At 44.5% G+C, this 22,690-nt stretch overlaps 1 protein-coding gene across 5 annotated transcripts in view; it reads right to left on the bottom strand.

Moving 5' to 3' along the window:
• LOC120790065 (partitioning defective 3 homolog) overlaps positions 1 to 18,607 on the bottom strand; it is a 320,005-nt gene extending 301,398 nt beyond the window's left edge. For all 5 annotated transcript variants that reach the window (XM_040127340.1, XM_040127335.1, XM_040127337.1 and 2 more), the window contains exon 1: positions 18,202 to 18,607. In XM_040127340.1, coding sequence (XP_039983274.1) covers positions 18,202 to 18,321 — 120 coding nt within the window. In that variant the 5' untranslated portion in view covers positions 18,322 to 18,607. The remainder of the gene's footprint in view (positions 1 to 18,201) is intronic.
• Between the last annotated feature and the right edge of the window lie 4,083 nt (positions 18,608 to 22,690).

The raw sequence follows: 22,690 nt of genomic DNA, 5'->3' as shown, positions 1-22,690 counted from the left end.
TCTTTGCATCCATCATTGCAGTTAGAACAGGTCTTGTTACCTAATGCTCTGCACATAACTTTAAAAACTAATGCAACAGTGACCGACAGATTTCTTAAGATCTGCCTAATTTATACCCATAAATCACTTTATACCCACAGAAATCTGTTGAACACTCATAATAATGATTCCACTCACTATCCATCCTGCTGGGTAAACAAAGTTTGAAATCCCCAACCTCAAAAACAGGATGCATCTACCTTGTGTTTCTACTTTGTAAACGTTCTGATTTCCCCATGTTGCCCTTCTAATGGCAACGGAGTCTTCCAAACACAACACCATTATATTTAACTTTCAGGGTACCCACCCACATCTAATGAAGTGCCAGTGAAAAGAGAATCGGTGCCATTCAAGACGTGCACTTAAAAGGGGGTTTGCATGTGGAATGTTCACGTGGGTTTGATCATTTCTCCACAGGAGCAACAGCTGGAAAATTTTGAAAAGTTTGAAAAGTGCAACAGTGGACAATACTGAATATGTCACGTCTCCAGCCTGCATTTCTCCTGGCTACCACCACCGCTCCCTCTGCTACTTTCTCCCGGCTACTAATGGACTACTAACCTTAAAACCTCCAAAACATCGGAATATATTGGGTTAACAGTTCTTACAAAATGCCTCTGATGTTTCGCAACATAAAATCTGAAATTTATGATCAGATAATGACTTTGAATATCCTAAAAGTATCTCGCAAGATTGAGTACGCAATCAACTCTCAATAGAAGGACTGTGAGCCACAAAAAAGAGAACTTGAAAGATTACGAGAAAGAAAGGATGAAAGCTGAAGATATAGGGAAGAAAATGTAAACAAGAGAACGGAGCAGGAGAGAAGAGAGAAGCCAAAATACAGGAGAAATGGGAGTGGGGAAGGTATAAAAGGAGGATAGGTTATAAAAGAAAGGGGTGGGTAAAAAGAGATAAGACAAAAATTGGAGGTAAGAAGAGAGAATAAAAAGAGATGTTGAGAGAAAGCACCGGAGGCTGTGCTGCAAGGTTAAATCTAATGAGCTCAGTGTTTATCGACAAGTGAATCGGGGACACAGTTACACAAAGGAGAGTTGAAATTTTCACACCCATGCACGCACACATGCAGTCTAGGCAATCTCAGGACCTGCTGATGCTTGAAACGAGACTAATGTAAAGCAACCTCAATACATCTCATTCTCTTTGGCTATGCATGAAGACAGGGTGCCGCTAAGCTGAAAATAACCTGTGGGATCAATTCAAGCCATCTCAGAACTACAAATGGGAAGAATGTGAATGAAATGTATTTCTGTAGCTCTGCTCTCCGTGGTGACAGCAGTGTTGTTTCTGCATTTGGTTTTTTCAGTTTTCTTTTGCTTTTGTCTCTTTCTATGATGTGCCATGACAAGATGCAAACACGCTGTAGTCGAACCCACAACGGCAACTAGAAAACGCGCTCATTAGAACACAGACCTCCGCCAAGGCCGGTGTCAAAGAACATACACCAGACTTCAGAGGAAAAAATTCAAATAGGTAGTAAATAATTTGTATCCGCCCCAAAATGTTATTGGTTTCTTCCCTGGCCAATGCCTCGTCCCTCCACCAAGTTTGGTGCAAATCGGTTAAGCGCTTTTTGCTTAATCCTGCTGATAAACAAACAAACAAACAAACAAACAGGCACGGGTAATTACATAAAGTCCTTGGCAGAGATCATGAAAAAACCCGCCACCACCCGCTCGCTGCTCAATGCCCCCTCTCCCCCTCTGCCCAGTACTTTCACTGGGGCTGCTCTCATTAAGGTCAGTGAGTGATGAAGGGGAGCCCCATCAATCTCTCTTTAGGACCACCAGTGCTGAAAGCTGGGTGTGAGAAGAGAGCCACTGGAAAGTGGAAAGAATAAGAGAGGTTTCCGCCCCTGGTGGCAGAGTCCCATGCAGTCTGTTTGCATAGATGAAGAGGTGCAGACCCACTGTAAACAATGCTGGGTTGATCCAGATATCTTAAGGCAGAAGGAGTGATGTGGGACTGGTGTGTATTTACCATTGAGTTAAAATGTACTGCCAGACACAGGCCAAAGCGGTGCACTTTCAATCAATTTCAGGCAAACACAGAAACCACACACCTCTCTGTTGGAGAACCTGTTTTGTGTACCAAAGGACAAAACTACAGTTAGGCAAGAGCCTCTGAGAATGAGGGACTATGTGTAAAAATGGCTGTGATTCCTAAGCGGCCACTGGGATATTCTTGTTATACCCCTCTGAATTAAAGCCCAAAGTCCACACTTCAATCACATCTTGAAGGCTTCATTTCAAGTCCGTCGTGGTGGCGTACAGAGGCCAAAAATACGGAAATTGTGTCACTGCCGAAATTCTTCGAGACCTAACTGCATGTGCTTTTCATGCTATTTTAATGATGGGAACACCTTCACAACAAACTGAAAAGAGGTGATGAAAGAGGGTTACTGGGAAATCTATGTGGCTGATAGACTGCGGGTTGAAGCTGACAGTAAAAAACCGGCTAAACCAGGTCACTCACCTGAACCTGACAGCACATGCACAGACACACACGTAAACACACAACCAGTCACTCTTTCCAGGATGTCAGGAATACATAGAAAGGAAAAGCAACTTTTCTCTGTAAGGAAGTTGCGGAGTTCGACAGATGTACTGTACTGTACAGATGGAGGATGTTTACACAGCCTTGCTTTGTAGAAGCCTTCAAATTCGTTAGTATACAAGTAGATGCACACGCAAACACCGCAGAGGTTTTGTTCTGTCAGTACAGTACACAAGTCAGCGACTCTCTGGTGCAATGTGACACCCACTGCCACCTAACACCCGCTGCCAGTCAGCCTCCGGCAAAGAAAATCTACTGGGCTACGGCAGTGCCAGTCCCTTTCCTCAATAGGGCTGTAAAAACGAAAAAAACTCAGTGAAACCTTCAGTAAAACCAGACATGAACACATACACCTTAATGTAGAGCTCCACTGCTTTCATTCTGTGCTTTAGACCAACCTGGAATTTTACTTTTAAATAAAATAGTCGCAAATACAACTAATACTGGTTCTGGTTTACGCTTACAGTAAAGTGTAAGCGTAACAGTAAAGAGTAAAGAGTTTCCACAAGACCCAAGCAGGCCTGGACCACTTTCCTTATTATAAACAGAAGAAAATGCATAAAAAAAGGATGCAAAAAAAAAAAAAAAAAAGACTCAATGCCCTGATAGACATTTTTAGCATTCAGAACCATCTCTCTTCTGTTCTTTAAATACAAAAAAAAAAAAAAAGAATTCCTCCGGTGTACCGAGAATTACAATTTTAATCTAATGCAGTAGGTGCATCTCCCTCCCTTCACATAAAGGCCACAAAATCAGCAGCTATTAAATCTGGTCACCATCATTTAGGCAGACATTTTGGAGATGTGAGGATCTGTTTACAGGAAGCAGATGCTATTTGCAGGCTGTCTCCTTCCCTCAGGCTGTGCTGATCCCTAATCATAGGTTGTGAGATGGTTGGCCTGTCAGTGGCAACTCAGCATCCTCACAGCCTCAGACAACTGACGAGCAGAAACCCATCTGTTATCAATGTGCTGTAACTCTTGCCCTAGCAGCAACAGGATAACCCAACCATGATTCCCCGCGACATCTTCAAGTCAGTCTCAAGCGTCTCTCGGTTGTTCCCGGGCAGGGGAAATGACACTCTGGTACATGCTGAGCAGGCTGACTTTGACTACTCGTTGTTGTAAGACACAGTAGTCTGAGACTATGACTAAGTGTCCTGCAGAAACCTCAGTCGTAAAAGTAGCAAGCATTTTTTAAACACTGAAATAACTTGATTTTCCTCCGTAGGCTTCTCAGACTGCAGCACATTTTCACAGCGACGACATGGTCCATGTGCTGCCCGACATGTGTGTAATGTCAGCTGAAAGTTACATTTGAAAAGTCACTACCGACCACACAGAGACATCAAGACAAACACACAAATGCACTGTGACCGACTATGATATCATATTTAAATAGTTCTCATGTCTTTCGGCCGCAATTCCTTAGTCCGTACCGAATGACCCCATTTCATGATCCAAGCAAAGACTAATCATCCCACAACATGCTCTGTGACCAGAAAAAATGTTTGGGCAGGAAATTACTCTGCGCAGATAAAATCCGACAACTTTACATATTCATCACATTCTTCCAACAAAATCTCTATGTTGGCCGTGGAAACCAGACGGCCTGAATTTGTGTAAGATGTAAAATGTGTATAGTAAGCCTGTCTACTCTAATGCCTAGGGAAGATCTTCTACTTGCAGCGCCTTTTTAAAAAAATCAACCTGCTATCTTCTACACTAGAACTGAATACCAGCACTTACGTTTCTATCAGCCTATTTACACCAAATGCACAAGGGCAGGGGAATGCCACTGAGATGTCTTTACTTTTCCGGTCAAGTCAGTTTTATTTATAGAGCTCAATATCAGAGAGCCGGCTACAAATAATGTTGCTCTTCTTGTCAACATAGGTGAGTATAAAGCCAACAGGCCCCAACATCATCAGACAACATGAAATCACCAAAAATATTAACCTGTGGAAGCACCAAAGTGGAATGCAGAGACCTATTAACCATTGCAAGAGTAAGCATCCTTGCAGCAAAGCATGCATGTCAGGGTATAATTTCGTTGTGTTTGATGGGGCTTTCCTTAGGTGTTCGTGGTACACGCAACAGCAAACCATCCACCGCGCTATTGCTTGTCAAGGCATCTCAGTCAACATGACAAAAAAGACTGAGTCATCTCCGAATCATTTTACTCTTGAAGAACTCGGTAGCCTTGGGCTCTAATCCCATAAATATCTTTGTATGAAGAGCGATGAGGAACTAGTTCATTTGCTCCATGCACAGCGAAGCTACAGCCAAGGTCAAACAGCAGTGCTCTGTGTATCATCAACGACAACAACAACAACAACAACAGACAGGACAGGTGGCATCAGCAGACTAAAGCTAAAGGATGTCTGCATTCTGCCACTAAGGTTCCATGAGACTCGGTCTCATTCATACTTTGCAGGACTCCTGAACGCGAACACACTGAAACAGGCAGCACTTGGGACCCAACTCATGGTGAAAGTGTACCAGCCTACTACCAACCTAAAGGATCATTCATCCCACTTAAGCCACACTGAACCCTTTGACTGCTTTAGTATATTTCCACAACAGACACTCTTGAATCAGTGCCCTGAGAACAGACGAGTGACTTCCCAGCAAGGGAGGTCCTAACTTTAGTTTTAAAGACTTTAAGCCCCAGAGCACAAAACCTGTCAAAAACTTTTCTTTTGCATTCATTAACAACGCAAAGACAGGAGTTTACTTTAGCCTAGTAGCAAACTTCCCCTGTCACCCTGTTCATACCCTGCTGCTTGATTCAAAATAAATCGCTCCAAATGCTTGTAATATCCCACAGTCCCGCCAGCGTCTAAGCCCTTCTAACATCAAGGATTTATTTTTCTCCTGTGGGCCTGAGCATGCCATTTCCATTTCACAGATCTGTCTGGATGTTAGAGGGGATATCTTGGTGGGCAGATGTTTGGGAAAATCCAGACGAACAGATTCCTATAAGCGTCAGTCATCTCAATGTATGAGTCGTAACACATTAGATATTTTTAAAGAATATCTGTGAGGGGCAGCGCAAACGTACAAACTTTTTCAAAACGGCAATCACGGGTGAATGTTGTGTTTTTTGTGTCAATGTGATATCTATATTTCAGACACGAATAGGTAGGTGTTCTACAGGAAAACAGGGCTGTTTGAAGAGGTATCTGCAGCATATGCAAAAACAATGGAAAGTAAAGAAAGATGGTATGTCACAGAGAGGAAGGATTAGTCAGGATTATTTGGCAAAGCAAAGTGCCCTAAACTCAACAGAATAACGGTGATTTCATTTGACAACATAATCGATTCCAGACCAGCAGGGAACGTTTCATGAGAACAATTATGGCTGATCATTAGATACACAGTTTGAAGTACACTAGTCACCTCTTTTTGGCACAACCCTTTTTGGGGTATCAGATAAGTTATTCAGGCTAAACTACATCCAGGGAGCTGCTGTAGCATCGGCATGAAAAATTAAGCTCATGCTGATGATGAATACTGAATGAATAATGATGATCGTGTCCTGAAGCCAAACCCAGTTTAAAGTGAACATTGGGGTTGAAAATTAAGTTGGAATTAGATGTTTTATTTCTTTTCCTTCAAGCTTTTACGTCTCAACACATTGATGGCTTTATTAGAAGGGCATCAGGTCGCGATGTAGTCATTGCTACAGTCAGGGAACCAGTTACTGTTAAAGGATACTGTGAGTATATCGGTGCTAAATTAAAATGATGATGACACCGGCACTGAATTCCCATATGCTGATTAGGCTTAGCACCATTCAGGCTCATGTACTAATACAAGATCAAAATGTAGGTTAAACGGTGTTTGATGAAAGCTTAGTGCAGCTACCGACTATACACAACCATGTTTATTTACTTTATCAACTGAAAGAAAGGTATTTGTGTGTGCATAGCGCTCTGGGGTTGAAAGACCCAGGGTGCATTAGAGGGATCAAAAGCCAATGACAGACAAAGCCACACGAGCACTTTGACGTTGCATATGAATCTTTTTCCAAATCAAACATAGTCCGAGTCCTCAAAACAGATATTAAAACTCCTTATACAGTCAATCAGTCAGCGAGTAATTCTTCAATCTAACTGTATTTTCCAACCCAGTGTGTACAAAGACGGTCCTTCTGCCAGAGGGTAACTGCTCAAGTTTTGTTTTTTCAAACATCTGCCCTGCGTAAGTGTTGCCGAGCGAGGCATTGAATCCCTCGCTCAGCACTGTTGTATAGGACACCCCACAGACGAACAACATCTTAGCATATAATGTCACGTCTGTGAGGCCAGTATTCCTTGTATTGCTTTGAACTCCTCAGAGAATTACACATTTCTCAGGCTTTCTTTCCAAGTCTAAACACTACTGGGGAACCAGTGCAGAAACACTATTGTGCTTTGTTGTGAGTTTCTTCACAGTCTGAGAAACAGTATTTTGCCTCACAGATACTAGTTATGTCGCGTTAGAAAGCACAACGGGAGGAAGAAGATTCAGAAAGACAAATTACATGGACAGAGACCCTTTCTGACCCCTTTTCCTGAGGAGGAGAAGGGAGTCGTGCACGGCAAGATAACACCAGTGATAAGAGGTCAAAGAAAACTAGAAGAAAACGAGTTGAGAGGAGATAAATATTTATCCAAGTAGTAAATTGAACCTGCTGTAACAGAATGTGTAAAAGTAACCTGAGTGACGTAGTCTCAAGTGTGCGTAACAAATTAGCAATGAAACAAATTGCTGTGTAGTGTGAGAGAGGGCGCTCACAGTAACAAACACACAGAGAATTATCACACAGCGAGAAAACTGTAGGCTCAAAGCAGCTCAGCATCTTTAAGTTTGTTCACTTTCACACAGCAAAGAAGTTAGCAGTTAACTAGCCGGCGAAAGAGGTCGACACCTAGCAAGCTACAAGCCGGATCATTTTCACAGGATCTGGTGGAAACCAAAAGGGCTAAAAGAAGACTGGACTGTTGGACTCACGTGTGTCAGCTGGCCAGAAACACATTTATTTGCATGTCAGCTCATTTAGGGGTTCTTCTGCACCACTGTGGCCAGAAGAGAAAAACGGTTGACTAAATGCCTTTTCCATAGCAGGGAAAGCACAGCTGAATTTGATTACATTATTAAGGGCTGAATGCATTAAGGTGTAGATGGACAAGACAAACTGTTAAAAGTTATTACTTCCAGCTGGGCTTTTCTTGCCATGAAAAGTCGAAATGTCTGCCATGTTGCAGCTTTATGACCATCAGCCTTTATAAGGACTGAGAAAACGCAAAGACTTTAAAATTTAAGATTTTCAACTTTTTATTTATTTATGTTTGTTCGTTTGTTTACATTTTTTTTTTTAATTTTAATTTATGGTTGATCTCATCCATTTTGCTTTTCATATGCGATGGACAGATAAAGCCGCTGCATTAATATGCATTTAAGATGTAATAATAGAGTACATAGCAACAACAACTACATAACTGTGTCCCTGCCCTGGTGCTAGGAACCAAATGTCCTTGCGCTGTTGCAAGAAGGGCTATTTTGCAGAACAACTGTCCCATCTCATCCACACATGATGCGAAAATAACATTACCTACAAAATGTGTCTGGTGTTCTCTCCTAAAGACAATAATTCAGAGGTCATGTTCTTAATAATTTGACAAAACAACCCGTGCTTGTGATCCAATAACTTAGTGCACTTGAACTGCAATTATGGCCACAGAAATAAGCTGTTGACAAAACAGAGGATCACACCCAAGACGGCCTGGCGTGGCCTGCATGTTGTAACACTGCGAACCACATAGTTGGCCTTTGCTACAACTTGCTCAAAGTTGGATCCAGAGACATGGGATGAGGGGGGAAAAAAAGAGGGAATAACTCAGTAGTTCAGATTGTCAAAACAAAAGGAAATGCACTTTGAATTGGTCTCATCTAAATAACTGAATTGACCAAATCTACAGATTTACCGTTTGCCAATTAATACAATATTCTTCGCCCTTACGATGTTATCATAAGGAATAACAGAACTTTTATTGATAAGTAAAGCTAATGCAATTGGCTCGCCACACCGTAGCTGGCTGATGGGTTAGTCATGGAGATGAGTTAACCTCCTTGACTCTGTGGTCAGCTTTAAGCCAGTGAAACAGCCGGCCAGTCAAGCATAATAGTATATGAACCACCAGCCATTGTCCTGCAACTCTGAAACAAGAGTAGGTTGGAGTTTTAGCTTTGCAAACATCTCTCTGCAGACTAGCTGCTCTGAGGGCAGAAATAATCTCGGTGGTTGAGTTACGTTGATGTTAATATGCAGTTTTTTTTTTTTTTCCCTTTTCTGTTTTAGACAGATTACAGCCCATCGCAAGTGTAAGACAGCATGAAGCTAAGACCATAAAGTCTATCTCTGTTTCTCTCTGCTCACTTAAATAATGCTGACAAAAGTTATCAGTTACTCTAACTGACCTTCCAAGTTCATTGTATATTCATATTTTTCAAACCACTCACATTTCCCGGTCTACAAAGCTATGTGTCCTTGGCTGCATTCATTAAAGTTTAACTTATCCAGTGTAAATACTTCTGCCTTCAGAGCAGCTCTGCCTCTAAGAAACGACTGTATAACTATAACTGGAACGTATAAAAGCTCTCCACAGAACCAGATCTCAGAGCTTCCCTTGACCAAAATGTGGAGCTACGGCAGCCTCTATCCTTACTGAGTGGAAAATGAATGCCATTCAGTAATGGTAGAAAGAGGGGCCTCCATGTTAAGACGTGCAAAGTGTAGACAGTGGAAGCTGTCAAAACAGCCTTTAAGAATGTGTTGGAAAGCTGGAAAGTGCTTTTCCATCTTAGCAGTATTAGCAAACACAAGTTGGCCTGTTCTGCATGAAATACATTTAATTCAACAGCTTGTCACCTTGCTCTGTTTTTCCATTCAAAATACTCCAAATATGGGTTATGTAGTCCATCTTCTTTTCTACAGCAGAAAAGAACAGAAAGGAATAAAATACAAAGCAAGGGGTAAAAGCAACAAAAATCCCTGTAATGAGGAGTTTGCACTGAAGGTCATGGCTTCACTAAAACCATAAGCTACAGGAGGGTTTTGTATAGCAAAAGATTACTACATATTCTGCCATGTCATAGTGTGTTTCACTTGGCCACGGTGGAGATCAGTCCTCTGACTCCCAAACATGGCTTGTCAATTACCATTCAGGTAAACACAACTACATGAAAGGAGCTTAACGGTAACTTTTACCAAAGCAAAGCCATTATCTGCCGATGACTAATTAGTGATAAGAAATAGCAGCGTTAGAGGGGAATGCCGTAGAGATGGAGAGAGCAGGGTGCGCAGGAGTGATAAGATAGAGAGATGGGGAGCAGAAAGTTAGCATTGCAACTTTGGTGAGTCTAACTCCAGATCAGAACGTTGTGTGTTCAAATCACATCATGGGTCAAGATTTAAAGATGCATGTCCGTGTTTTGGCATCCAAAAAATGGATAATAGTAAGTTATGAACTAAGAAATTACTTCAAACCCTTGTTCAAACACGGCCCTGCCTTCCTCAGGGATTTAGTAAGTGCTGTTCACTAGCATATCCTTTCCAATGAAGAGGAAAAGTAAATTTTCCTTGTGAACTCTGAATGTCATAGGAGAGAGAGCTCAGGCTGGAAACATAGGTTGTGTCCTGCTTGAGTCACGACCTCGTGGCGCAACAGTAGCGCGTCTGACTCCAGAGCAGAAGGCCGTGTGTTCCAATCACGTCGGGGTCGGGGGGTCAAAGTTTTAAGACATAGATCAGTACGGTACTTGTCAGACACAGGAAAACAAAGCTCCTAAAAGGAATGACTACCATCTTCCTGGACCGAATACGTTACTCATGGCAGAACCTCAAATCAAGATAACATTCATCCCTCATGCCTCACCTCATTGGAGACCGCATCAAAGGGCAGATTCAGGATGCAGTAGAGGATGAATTGTAACACTCAAATGTTTCATGTGGTTCACACCTGTCAGTCAGTCAGTTAATCAGGTAATCAGAGCCAACCATCAGTCTCAACCAAGCATCCAATCAGGATTTCCCTTTAGTTTGCCAGGTTGTATATCTGCTTAATGAAACTAAAAGGGCCCTTCAAAAGACAAATCCAAATATTCTGTATTCATGATGGTTAATCAAAGAGCTCTTGGCGATATTTGATGTTGGACTTTATATTGGCACAACAGGTATTCACCATCTTGAATAACCAGAAACATAAGGATGTTTTTGGAGGCTCTCTGAGATGTGAAATTTCTGAAGTTGTGAGGAGGAGCCTTTCAACACAAACACACATCTAAGTTATGCAAGATCACATGCAGTGCGTTGGTGCTATTGTCCGGCTTCTAACAGTTCGGGCTAATGATTAGCAGGATTATCTGAACCAGTGGGTTGTGATAACAAAATGGAGTCCTGTGGCTTGGAACAGGGGCTAGCAGCTATCAAGAACTCGTCTTTGATATGTCACCGTGGTCAAACTGAGCTATATCTAAATGGAGCCACATTATCTCTGTGAGAAAAAAAAAAAAAAAGAAATCACCCAAGGACACACACAAATACACGGTTACATATAAAATGCACCCAGTAATTCTCCATTTGCTTCCTTCCACACCGTGTCAAGTCCCGCTAAATCTCTGAATGACTTGAAAACAAAAGGAATTTCTGTTATTCAACTCCAAGGGCGGTGGATAATCACAAAAAACCATAAAGGAAGGAAAAAAAATTATTATTTGTATCAACTATTAAAACCACATCAGTAATGAGAACAGAAACTGACCCCGACCCAGAAGGCCCCAACACAGAATATATGGAGCCAGAAAACTAGGCACGCAATGGCTTGGCATGGCTATGCCACACTCAGAACTTGGCAGTTACTATTATGGCATGTGGCCTGCTTGTGTTTAGCAGCTACTGCCAGAAATTCTCCCAGCTTTGTGTGCAACACTCAAGCCCAGTGCTTTCAACTCAGCATCCAGAATAGCTGGGTGCTGAGGTTTTTGTTTTGGTTTTTTTTTGCCCTCTGCAGTCACAAGTCTTTGCATGCATATGCCCTCCCTCCCTACCATGAGCAGGACCTGTGTGTACACCTGAGATGCACGCTAACCGGTGGGGAAGCCCTAAGGTCATCTCAGCTTGCCCATACATAGAGGCGCTGTGGGACTCGTGGGGGTGCCATTGTCCTTGGTGCCTTTCACATGAATATTGAAGCTTGCCAGACAGTCGTTTAGACTGTCAGCCACACGGGTTGTATGGAAGAAGTTTCGAATTCTTTTTGGCATTGACCCACATGCCAAACCACACAAACGTATACCAAAACTCTGTAGTACCAACAGCGCACTCTTTACATATTTGGACGGTGATGCGATTTTCGTTGTATCGAATCTGTAATCCATTATACTGGATTACAGACGAAGCCCTGTGAGGTTCAAGTGCGTGCTTTAAGGGCATTAACATCCATTTTAGATGAACATTGTAGGAACTGCAGACATTTTTGAACATACACCCACCCTGTTTTCTGCAAGCACCCCTGCCTGTCCTCTTATTGCTGCTTATGTTTTACATTGCAGATTCTACCTGAAGTCTTTCCCCAACGTAACATGTTAGTTTTAAAATCAAGAAACTCAAAAGATTGAGTAAGTCAGTGTCCTAGTTCTCAGTAGACACAGTGCAGTGCAGGCCGGGTGCTGAACATCTTTTCTGGATGCTTGGACAAACTTCAACTCGTGACTTTGTGGAGCAGCGGATGTGCGATGCTTCACTCATGGACTGGCAGGCAACAATTCCCCCGGAGGGAGTTAGCAGCCAGCTGAAAGACAAGACTGTTGACCAGCTAGAGAAGAAGGGATGAAAGAAAATGAAGAGATCAAGATACAAGAAAGGAGAAACCAAAGATAGGAAACTGAAGAAAAGCCAAAAGAGAATACAAGAGGATGAGAGGTTATTTAGTCCACACTGCTCGTCTTCTGCTCTTCCTTTGTACCCTGCTGTGGTAGAAATGAAATCTAAAAAAAAATATTCACTGCTGCTTGACCACCGTTGAACCATAGACCTACTCGTACTCAGTTACCATCAATCACATTGCATCCCATCATCCTACAGGGCCTATGCAGCGCAGCGTCCTACAGTCCACTTACATTATGATCTCCCCCAATTCCCTTCCACTACTGTAATATTCCTCTTCACACACAGCAGCTCCTCCTCATTACATAACTAGTGAGCCACTGAGTGCCGCGAGCTAATGAGGACTGATAACCCTTCCAAAGGTGCTTCTCACTTTCGCTTTGCAGTGTGTTTCTCTGTAGCTGCACTAGCAGCGACTCATGTTAGGTCCTTACCTGAGAGTAGATGAGGATTAAAAAACCCATGTTGTACTTTCACTGAAGGCTAACCATTCCCCAAACAGACAAATGGTGTCTGAAGCAGTGTATTTGAAAGCAAAGTGAACTCTTCATTCCATTATAGATGCTAAACATGCAGTTAAAAACTTTCTAAATTACAATGTTGCATGTTCCTTCTATAAAAAGGCCTAGAGCCTGGTTTCTACTACAGCAACGGCTGTAGCTAACTTTTGGAGGTTTTGGAGGCCTATGTGTCCTTCACTTTCCATACAAATCAGCATCAATTTGATGCTTTAAACATTTTGTTACGAACAGACGCTCAGTTGCTTAACTTTGCCCCGTGGCAGAAAAGAGTCTCTCTATCTTGACTTCTTCAGCTGTGCCCAAAGGACGCTGCTTTCCCCTATGTCTCACCAGGTAGAACTAAAAGTTACTCAATAGCCAATTTGCTTTGAACTGACAGGGGGCCAGAGAGACTGGGAGCCTTAGGACGGGGATCAGAAATAGGAACTGTTAGGTGTGAGTGTGATATTGTGGGTCCAAGGAGCTGAAATGCAGATTAGTGCAGTTCTCTCAGTGCATGTGTCCTGCCCCTGTGTGTCATGGGCCTGCTGTTTGTTTTTTCAAGCGCGACAAACATATTACTTCATCCGGGACCTATAAGAAAATATTCACTGCCCCATTTTCATGGTTTGTTTTACAACTTTGAATCACAGCGGATATAATTGCACTTTTTGACACCGAATAACAGAAAAAAATAACTCTTGGATCTCGAAATGAAAACAAATCCATGGGTGACAGCTGTTTGGCAGTATCTGTAAGATGTCCATCCCGGAATAAGACCACGGCTGGACTCAGGTGGCGGAAGTAAAAGTTGAGAAAAGACACACAGTGACTCGATCTACCATAGAGGGAAGTTTGTAATCTGTCACAAGAAAAGATAGGTAATGCCAAAATCGGGATGTAAAGTGACCTTTTATTTTTCAAGACTAGTTTGCCATTTTGTGAAATACTTCTATTTTCTTTCTCGCCAGGAGCTGGACAAGGAGGCTGATACCTCTTTCGTGTCTGCGCTCTTAAAATGAAGCTGCAGCCCGCAGCGAATTAGCTTAGCTTAAAGGGGTAAACACCTCTAAAGCGTACTACTTCCCACAAAGCTTCATAGTTTATGGACAGACATGAGAGTAGTATCTCTCTTCTCATCTAACTCTCTGCAAGAAAACGAATCAACGCATTTCCCAAACATTCAAACCACAGCTAAATTCTTATTAACTCCTGACTTTAAGCTCTTTGTCACTGAGAGAAGGGGATTTCAGCTTGACAAACTCCACGTTGCTGTTTGTAGAAAGCTTGCAGTTTAGTTGAAGTGTAGAGGAGTGACACGGTGACAATACCAGTCCTGGAGCCTTGAAAGTTCTCAGAGAGGCTTTCCCCAATCAGGGCATTGCAGAACCACTGTTTTAAGTGGTTATCAAGATAGACAATAGTGCACGGACTAAAAGCTGATGATCCTATAAATACCTAGACTCAGTAGTGCCACTGCTTCCACCAAATCTTTCATTGTTTCCACAGTGGACACCATCACTATTAAGTCAACCTCTGGGCTTTTACCATGTTGTGATGTCACGGGCACCTGTATGGGCTATGAAGCGAGATAACTCATTACTTCATGGACTGGTCTTCAGACATCCAGGAACCATATGCTGCTGATATACTGTAAAGCAAAAGAAGGGATAAATATGGAAATATGCGACTTTGTTTCCCTTGACTGTGTTGTCTTGTCAAGGTATCCTGCATCTGTGTATCACAACAACTTGACTAGGCCGTGGTATGTTCGGAAGTCTGAATTTGAGGAATTCTGGGAGGTAAAGGGGCAATTATGTGCTTTAAGGCTTTAGCCTACATTTAGGTGGAGTAGCTGTGGGAAAGTAGAAGACACATAGGATCTAGAGATGCAGCTCTTCAAAGAGTTAGAGCAACAAAGTATGCACCCAGTGACAGTATGTTTGAGTGTTATGTCTCTGACACTGTACCAGATGTGAGGGAAACCAGACTGTAAGCGAATGAGTAAAGACCTGAACCTCCCAGTCACATCCACGAGGTGTTTTGTATGCAAACAGGACCGCCCTCAAAAAACATCTTCATATTGCTCCTGCTTACATGACTAAAATGTGGTAAATACTGACTTATTACTTGACTGGCCAAGGGCCAAAAAAACAGCCTTGTCGAAGGAAAGGCAGGATAAGAAGCCTGAAAAGCCATCTAGCATTAATCCTTCATGACTGTGAGTACTGCAGACCAGATTGCCTCTGAAGTTAATGGTGCTTGAGTGGGTGGCTGCCACACACACACCCTGGTCCCACTGGGACTGTGACGAAGCCTTCAAGCGTCCCCAGAGAAGATCAGGTAGACCAGAGCAGCTTGTGACACCGTCTGATTGGGTTCAGCCAATTCCACACAGCTAGTTCAGGGCCTCAAATCCGTGTAACTTCGCACACCACTGATATGACAGGCAACTGAGAGCAAAGGGCGCAAGAATAAAAGGCGTCGCTGAAATTGCCATAACAAGATAAACAACACATGTAACAAAGAGTTTTGCAAAGCCGGACAGTTCATGTATAATAAAGAGGTAGATAAACACGTTCGAGTCAAGCAGAACGTAGGTGGAGGCAGGGAGCAGTTTGTAGCGCGGTAGGAAGTCCAAGGAGGGTTTTGTATCGTACTTGTTTGATGAACAAATTAGTAAATGTGATGCGACTACAGGAGCAGAAGTGGATAATCGTGATTTACTCACACCTAACCTGTTTGGTTCGGCCCAAAACCAACTCTGGTGCAGGTGCTCATTTAGTTCGGTTTGTTTGGGCTGGTGCGAATGCCGTCACCCACACTCTGATGCGGACTAAACAACTGGACCGAGATCACCTGAAAAGGAGGGCCTTGGTCCACTTCCACGTGGACTTTGCTACCGCTGTGACAGGATTTTTATGGCAGTAGATATATGACTTTAGCATGACTTATAAGCAGTGTACATGAGAAACTGGACCAGAGCTTAAAGTCTGCAATGTACGTGTCTTGTTTGTTACCTCGGTCAGGACCAAATCAACCACAAGCAGCCTAAGAAAGCACATCAGGCTGCGTTTCACACACTGCAGTGCCTTTGACTCTTAACTCTTCAGATTGATACTCATACGTACTCTAGCGTACCAGCCATAGCCCATGCAAATACGGGCTGACAGCAATGTACCTACGCTCCTCTGTATCGCGTTTTTTAGAAACACTCCGGTTGCAGGGACGTCTCTTTGCGGACTGAGGCTCCAGAACTCTTATTGAAGGACAAAGTGTCTGCGAGACATGATACCGGAACGTCTCTTAGGACAGCTGTGATTTTTATTACATTGGAAATGCAGCCATAAAAAAAACAACTTTTGCACTTTTAAATGAAGGTTTATAGCACTTCTGTGTTGATGTCAGCTGCAGGAATATCATAAAACTCAAATGACCTGTGTGTTATTATGCGCTTCCTGTAGTCCAAAGCTCTTGGCTGGCCTGCGATACAGTGGTTAGTGTTGACCCAGGGCCAAGTTTTCTGCAGTGGGAAAGCCTACACTTCTACATTTACTCTACCGGTGCATGGATCAATGGACCGGTCGCCTCCATTCTGCTGAACCGCGGAAAACCATCAAGCACTGGTAAACAGAGGAGTGAATGGGTGTGGGTGTGAGTGTGTGATTGCTGGTGTGTGTCTAAGGAGGAAGTGCTCTTCAAGAATGAGTGTTAATGTTGACCTACTTCGTCACTGTTTGCCCAGTGGGGAAAATCTACCGAGGCGAAACAGTGAATATTCATCTTTTCCAGGAAGTTTAGGTATTTTATCTGTCTCTGTGTGGAGATGGACATTCGGGTGTGAAATGGAAAGCGGGTAGTTAAAGCGAAGCCCCGGATCTCTGGCAATGCACTGGGAAAAGAGGGATTTTGTTCAATCAAAACCACATAGTGTATGCATTCGCCAAATCGTACTGTTGGCCCTTGTCTCGAGAGAAAAAAGTAGCTGAATAGTTTCCCGAAGCTAAAACGGCGAAAGGATACAACTGGGTGATACAAGCACGTGTTCATCAAGGTATTCCAGTCCCTTGGGGAAGAGCTCCAAAGGTAATACCACCCACTGGCAAAGAGGGGAGAGTGCTGTCCCTAACCATGGCAACAGGTCCAAACTTTCATTCCTTCATTCCCTCAGTCGCTCAGTCATTTGATGGGCTTTAAAAGCACAGCCACTAGAAACCCACAAAGGGAAAATCAAGCAGTGTCCCTTCCAGGCCTCCTTCAAAACTGGCACGGGGGGGGGGTCTCACACGATCGTGTGTGCCGTCATTTAATAGATGAAACTCGGATGGACTTAAAACCCGTTCCCCAAGCGCGTAATCGAGAGGGCTTCTCCCTCCGTAGGCAGGATAGTCATTCCACTGGCCCGTGACCACTCGTTCCATAAAACCTGTGAACTGTGTTGGGATGAAAAGACGTGAGTGCCCGCGCACAGATTCAAGATGTGTCTGTAACAGTGAGTTGACAGTGAGCTGTGTGGTGAATGGCTCCTGGAAGTCATGTGGGACCAGCAGGCCTACTGAGACTCGCTGTAGAATATTTACATTTTATTGTTTTCTTTTACTGTGCCGTTTCAAACGGCACCTATAGCACACCCACACAGCGCGGGTCATTTTGTTCCCATTTCAACCCCCATCGCTTCTCAGGCTCTCCGGAGGATTTCTGCGCACTCCTGCGCCCTGGTACTGGGCGCGAACAATGCCGGTGTCCCCTGACCCTCGCCATGCTCTGCCTAACAGCGACACACGGGCCAGCAGAAAGCGGGCTCGTCTGCTCCGCAACTTCTTAGGCTCAGCTGCGGGGGAAGAACTGAACTCCCCCGAGTCTCCCTCTGCCGTTCTCGAGCATCTCCTCTGAAATAACAAAGGAAACGCTCCTCTTTAACTGAGTGCACTGCCCGAGTCTCCCTCTGCCGGGGGGCCCCTGGGGGTCCCCACCGGCTCCGATTCTGGGGGCAGCCACTGGCTCTCTTCTGCCCGCTCTCCAGCTCTTTCCAGCCCGAGAAGAGCGCCATGTTGAGGCGCCAGTGTGGATGCGGCGTGCTGCTCCGCGCACTCGGAGCGAAACGTTGCAAAAGCACACCGACCAGGGCTGTGTGTGTGTGTGGGGGGGGGCTTACCTTTGCGATCGCCTTCTTATACCTCATGGCCGCTTTTTCGATAAGGTTGTGGACTTTTATATTCCCATCTCCACACGGAACGACCACCCGGGTCCTCCCGAAACACACCGTCACTTTCATTTCCCCTCCGCCGCGTTAATTCCAATGAGGAAAAAGCCGCGTCAAAACGACAATAACCATCCCCGGTGTGCGAAGGTTGAAAACTAAATCCCCAGCTCCCGCGAAGGGACCCAAGTGAAGTCGCCTTTGTGTCCTGGGTCCTCTGAGGAGAGGAAGAAGCCCAGCGTTGGATCCAGGTTCAGTGCTGGGTGGCGTCCTGCCCGTGCCCTGTTGACTCACTCGCACAAAACTTCCCAGCTAGAGCCTCTCCGGCGAGGGCGCACAACTGGACTGACACTGCGTGTGCGCCCACACGTTCGCGCAGGCACCGAGAGAGTTTCCCCCCCCCCGGGAGCCGATACGGCGCAGGTCGTAGCCGGGGGAGGGAAGGGGGGGGGGGCAAACTCGCCGGAGTTCTCGTTCCTCGTCTTCGCCTCCACACAGTAAAAAAAAAAAAAAAAAAAAAAAGTTGGGTTTGCAATCGGTACCCGTAGAGATTTGCGGTATAGGATGGTGTCGTGGAAAAGCCTAGAAAAAAAAGGCCCTTCCGAGCAGACTTTTCCCGAGTTTGTTCTTATGGCGACTGGTAGTCGGTGGGAGTAAATATGCCCTAAACCACATTTTTATTTTAAGTAGTCTATTATCACTTAAACACAGCTCCTGGGGCTTTTTTTGGGGGGGGGGGGTCCTTTGCCCAGTTTTTAATCCATCTTTACCTGGGGCAGATGCTATGGTTGGGGGGGGGTACTTTGTATTCTCACAGCTGTTGTACTCACTGGAGGTTCACGCAGTAATAGAGCCACAGGGCCTGGCTCAAATGCTGGGACTCTCCTTGCACACTGTCCTGTGGAGGTCGTGAGGTCCCGATGCCCATCAACCTGCCGGACAAACCTCTCGCATGAGATCCCTCTGGAGTCCGGCAGGCGTCTTACCAGAGAGAGACTCTTGAGTTTGGGAGTTATGGTTGGGTAAGTCTGGGAAACCCGGATTCAGGCTCAGGCGGAGGTTGCCGCAAGTCTGTTGCAACAAGCATTGCGCATGCATCACCCCGCCCGGGCCTGATGGAGCCTATCGGTGACTACCTGGGTGATTCAACGCGTGGCGCATATAAACAGTCGTTGAATGGCCGAGACAGACTGAATGGGTCGTGTGCATGCTCTGAAGGGAGCCGCTGGAGACACACCAGAGCCAGACCTGTAAGACACTGGAAGCACAGCGTGTATTAATGTTCTGCACGTGTCTAAATTATTGAACTGCAGTGCAGGATGAGGAGTCAGCCCAAGGCTGGATCTGCAATATGACCCAGTTTACTGCTAAAAGCTGCAACCTTTCTGTTGGGCTCCACTGGCTCCCTATCCTTTATCAACTAATGTGGTCCAAACGAGTGAACGCGAACACAAGCGCAAGATCCACGGTCCCTTTTCCAAACTACGGTATCTCAATGCAAGATACAAGTGGGCTTTAAAGGTCACAACCCTGCGGGCGTATTTTGCTCAGCTCTCAGGTATGATTTCGGTTGTTTGTTAGTTGGTTTTTCATTTTGTGTCTTCGGTTCTGCTGTGTCTTTTCCTGCCCTGAGGGAATTTGACCACACCAGTCTGAGTACCACTCAGTCTGAGTACTCTAATACCTTTAAGCTTCACCAATGCAGGGCAGGGCTGCCGGCTACATGCTTTTAATGCAACGCATAATGCCGGAGCGGCTCGTGTTGCGAGCTCGTGGCGCAAGGGTAGCACCTCTGACTCCAGATCAGAAGGTCATGGGGTTCGAATCAGGTCAGGGTCAAAGCCATGGTCAGTTGGCTGTGCCACGAGGTGAAGAACTAGATGTGGTCCCAACTCTTTCAACCAGTTGGACAGTTTGTGCACAGGGAGTCCACTTTGACAGTTTCCTGCTTTCACACAGCTATCCTTCCCCCTAGTGGCAGAAAAACAAAACTACTTTTCCAAAAAGCAGACTGAGGACCTTCATGATCTCAAGGGCTCTTCTGGCGCCTTTGCGACCCTGGTGTCACCCGTCTTTATGAGCCACATGTGTGTATTCGTTGAAAACCAGCACCTGAAATCACTGACACATGGATACTAATGACAAGTTTACATAACGTCCCACAGTGTTTTTATTAACGTGACATACTCTCTGTCAACCGAAAGTTTACTCTACAGTTTGACATAGTTTATCTACAATAACGCAAAAAGAAACAAGACGCAACAAATCCAAATCCCTCGTCCACACATCTCAGGGCCCGTTCTGTGTGGAGAGAAGAGCAGCAGTGCAGAGGGGACAGGGCGAAGACGGCGCGCTGTTGTAACTGACGGAGGGTGTTGCTCTCCGCGGCAGACGTGCTCCAACACGGTCCCGGGAGTGGAGGAGGCGATTCCCGCCACAGCCCCCTGTCATCACGGACTTACCTCACCACTGCAGACTTCAACACACTCACATACACACTGCCTTTACATAGACTCACATACACGTGTGTGATTCGCGGCATCCTTCTACCTTTACAGTCTCCCCCCTCTGTTGAGGGCATTGTGAAACCCCTTCTTATTGCTAAAACATATTATTTGTGGGCTTGTGGAATTGGCCATAAGCTCGGGGGAACATGCCCTTCGTAGTGGGATGATCTTGAATTCCCAAGATCATCAGGTACAGAGAAAACGCGAGAGGACGCGTTTGGATGACGTCAAACAGGCCCTGGAAGACACGCCAATACTGTCCTGGTTGAAATTACCGGCACTCCTGAATTTGAAGTACAGGATTTAGAACATCTTCAGAAATAAATGCAAATTAACCAATTTTGTACAAACAGAATATTTAATCAAACGTCCAAAGGCTTTGAACAAAACAACAACAAAAAAGGCTTTTATTTAGGGAAATAAAAAATACTGACATAAAATGTACGCTTGGCACAATTATTGGCACCATTTTGAGGAATTCAAATGAATTCCCCAAAAAAAAAAAAAAATTAAAACAAAGACTCACCTGTGCTTAATTTTCAGTGTTCACGTCACCCGAATCAACCAATGAATGGTGGTTTTACTACATAACAGGGGGGCCAATTGTTTCCAGTTGTCTTTTCACAGTGAAGACAAGAGAGCTGTCAAGAGAGCTACAGAAATGCTAATATCCAAAAGACACAGCAGCTCCAATCGCCAGAGCTCCTCATAATTTCCTCTGTGTGCAATTCTCGCCTAAGTTCTCACCGGTTGGCTTCATGTGAGTCATCCAGTAATTAGTTGATATTGGCCAGTTGCCCCAGTTGCAGATACAGCTTAAAACACAGCGGTTTTGTCATCGAAATCCCACAGAGTCATGGGCAGATAAGAAAGTTTAACACTGCTTAAATCAAATTTCCGATCATCATACTCAATAGTTTCCCTAATCACTCCCATTAGCCGCTGTTACTACAGGACCTTGACTTTATGATACAGTTTTTATAGTTCAACCCTATAATCTAACTCTAACTCCGACTGTTGCAGCAGGGCATGAAAAAGTATCCTAAGACTTAAAACTGATCTGCTCATGTTTTGCTTTTATCCTGCCTTGTTGTACCTGGTAGATCCACGTGACCATTGACACACCAGCTAATTTGGGTTTGAATGTTTGCTTCAACAACTCGGGGACCTACAGTTTGGCGTGTCCCACTGCCGGTGGCCTGTGAGCGGCACTGCTCCGTTTTGAAAACGGAGAGGCCCCATCTGCAGGCTGAAAAAAGCACCGCACTTTGTCTTGTCTTCTCTCCAGGAATCGTCTTTGTTTGGATTAAGCCTCGAGCCTTTAATTGCCGTGTTTGTGGGGATTGGGCACAGTGTGTGCGATGAGCCCTGAGAATGGTGTTAGCGCAGTCTTAGCACTCTGATTTCACGGATTAGGAAATGCTGCCAGCTGCTGTTTTGTATATACTTTCTGATTTTCTGATCCCCTGAAGTCCAACAGCAAACCATCACAAATGTATTTAGAATGAAAACGTCCTGTGGTGCATAAGATGTCTGACCTCAGCCTAGAGATCCTAATATGGTCCCAGTGCAGATAGACCCACGTGAGGTCTGTGAATCTCATCAGCAGATCCATTTAACACTGTGTTACTTCAGAAGTCTTTCTATCTACATGTCCCATCGATAATGCACAATATTCGATTTTTGAAACGTAACCACAATTAGACTTGAAATTTAAGAAAAATCGGCCTATATTTCAAAAGAGGCGTGGAAGTAAGTTTTGCTCAACGGTGACAATGGGTGTAAATGATTTGACTGGTAAAAATGAGGCTGGAAATGATGGTTGGCTCCTCGTTGGACAATGAGCAGACCAGCTTTTAGCAGCAGTTACCTGACAGCGGATGTCGAAGTCATGCCCTGACAGGTTTTAATACTCGGAAATCCCTTTAAAATGATTC

Source organism: Xiphias gladius, chromosome 5 (assembly GCF_016859285.1).
Source record: "Xiphias gladius isolate SHS-SW01 ecotype Sanya breed wild chromosome 5, ASM1685928v1, whole genome shotgun sequence".
Lineage (NCBI taxonomy): Eukaryota > Metazoa > Chordata > Actinopteri > Istiophoriformes > Xiphiidae > Xiphias > Xiphias gladius.
The sequence above is the reverse complement of the archived record's forward strand: the minus strand, read 5'-3'. Positions and strand labels throughout refer to the sequence as shown.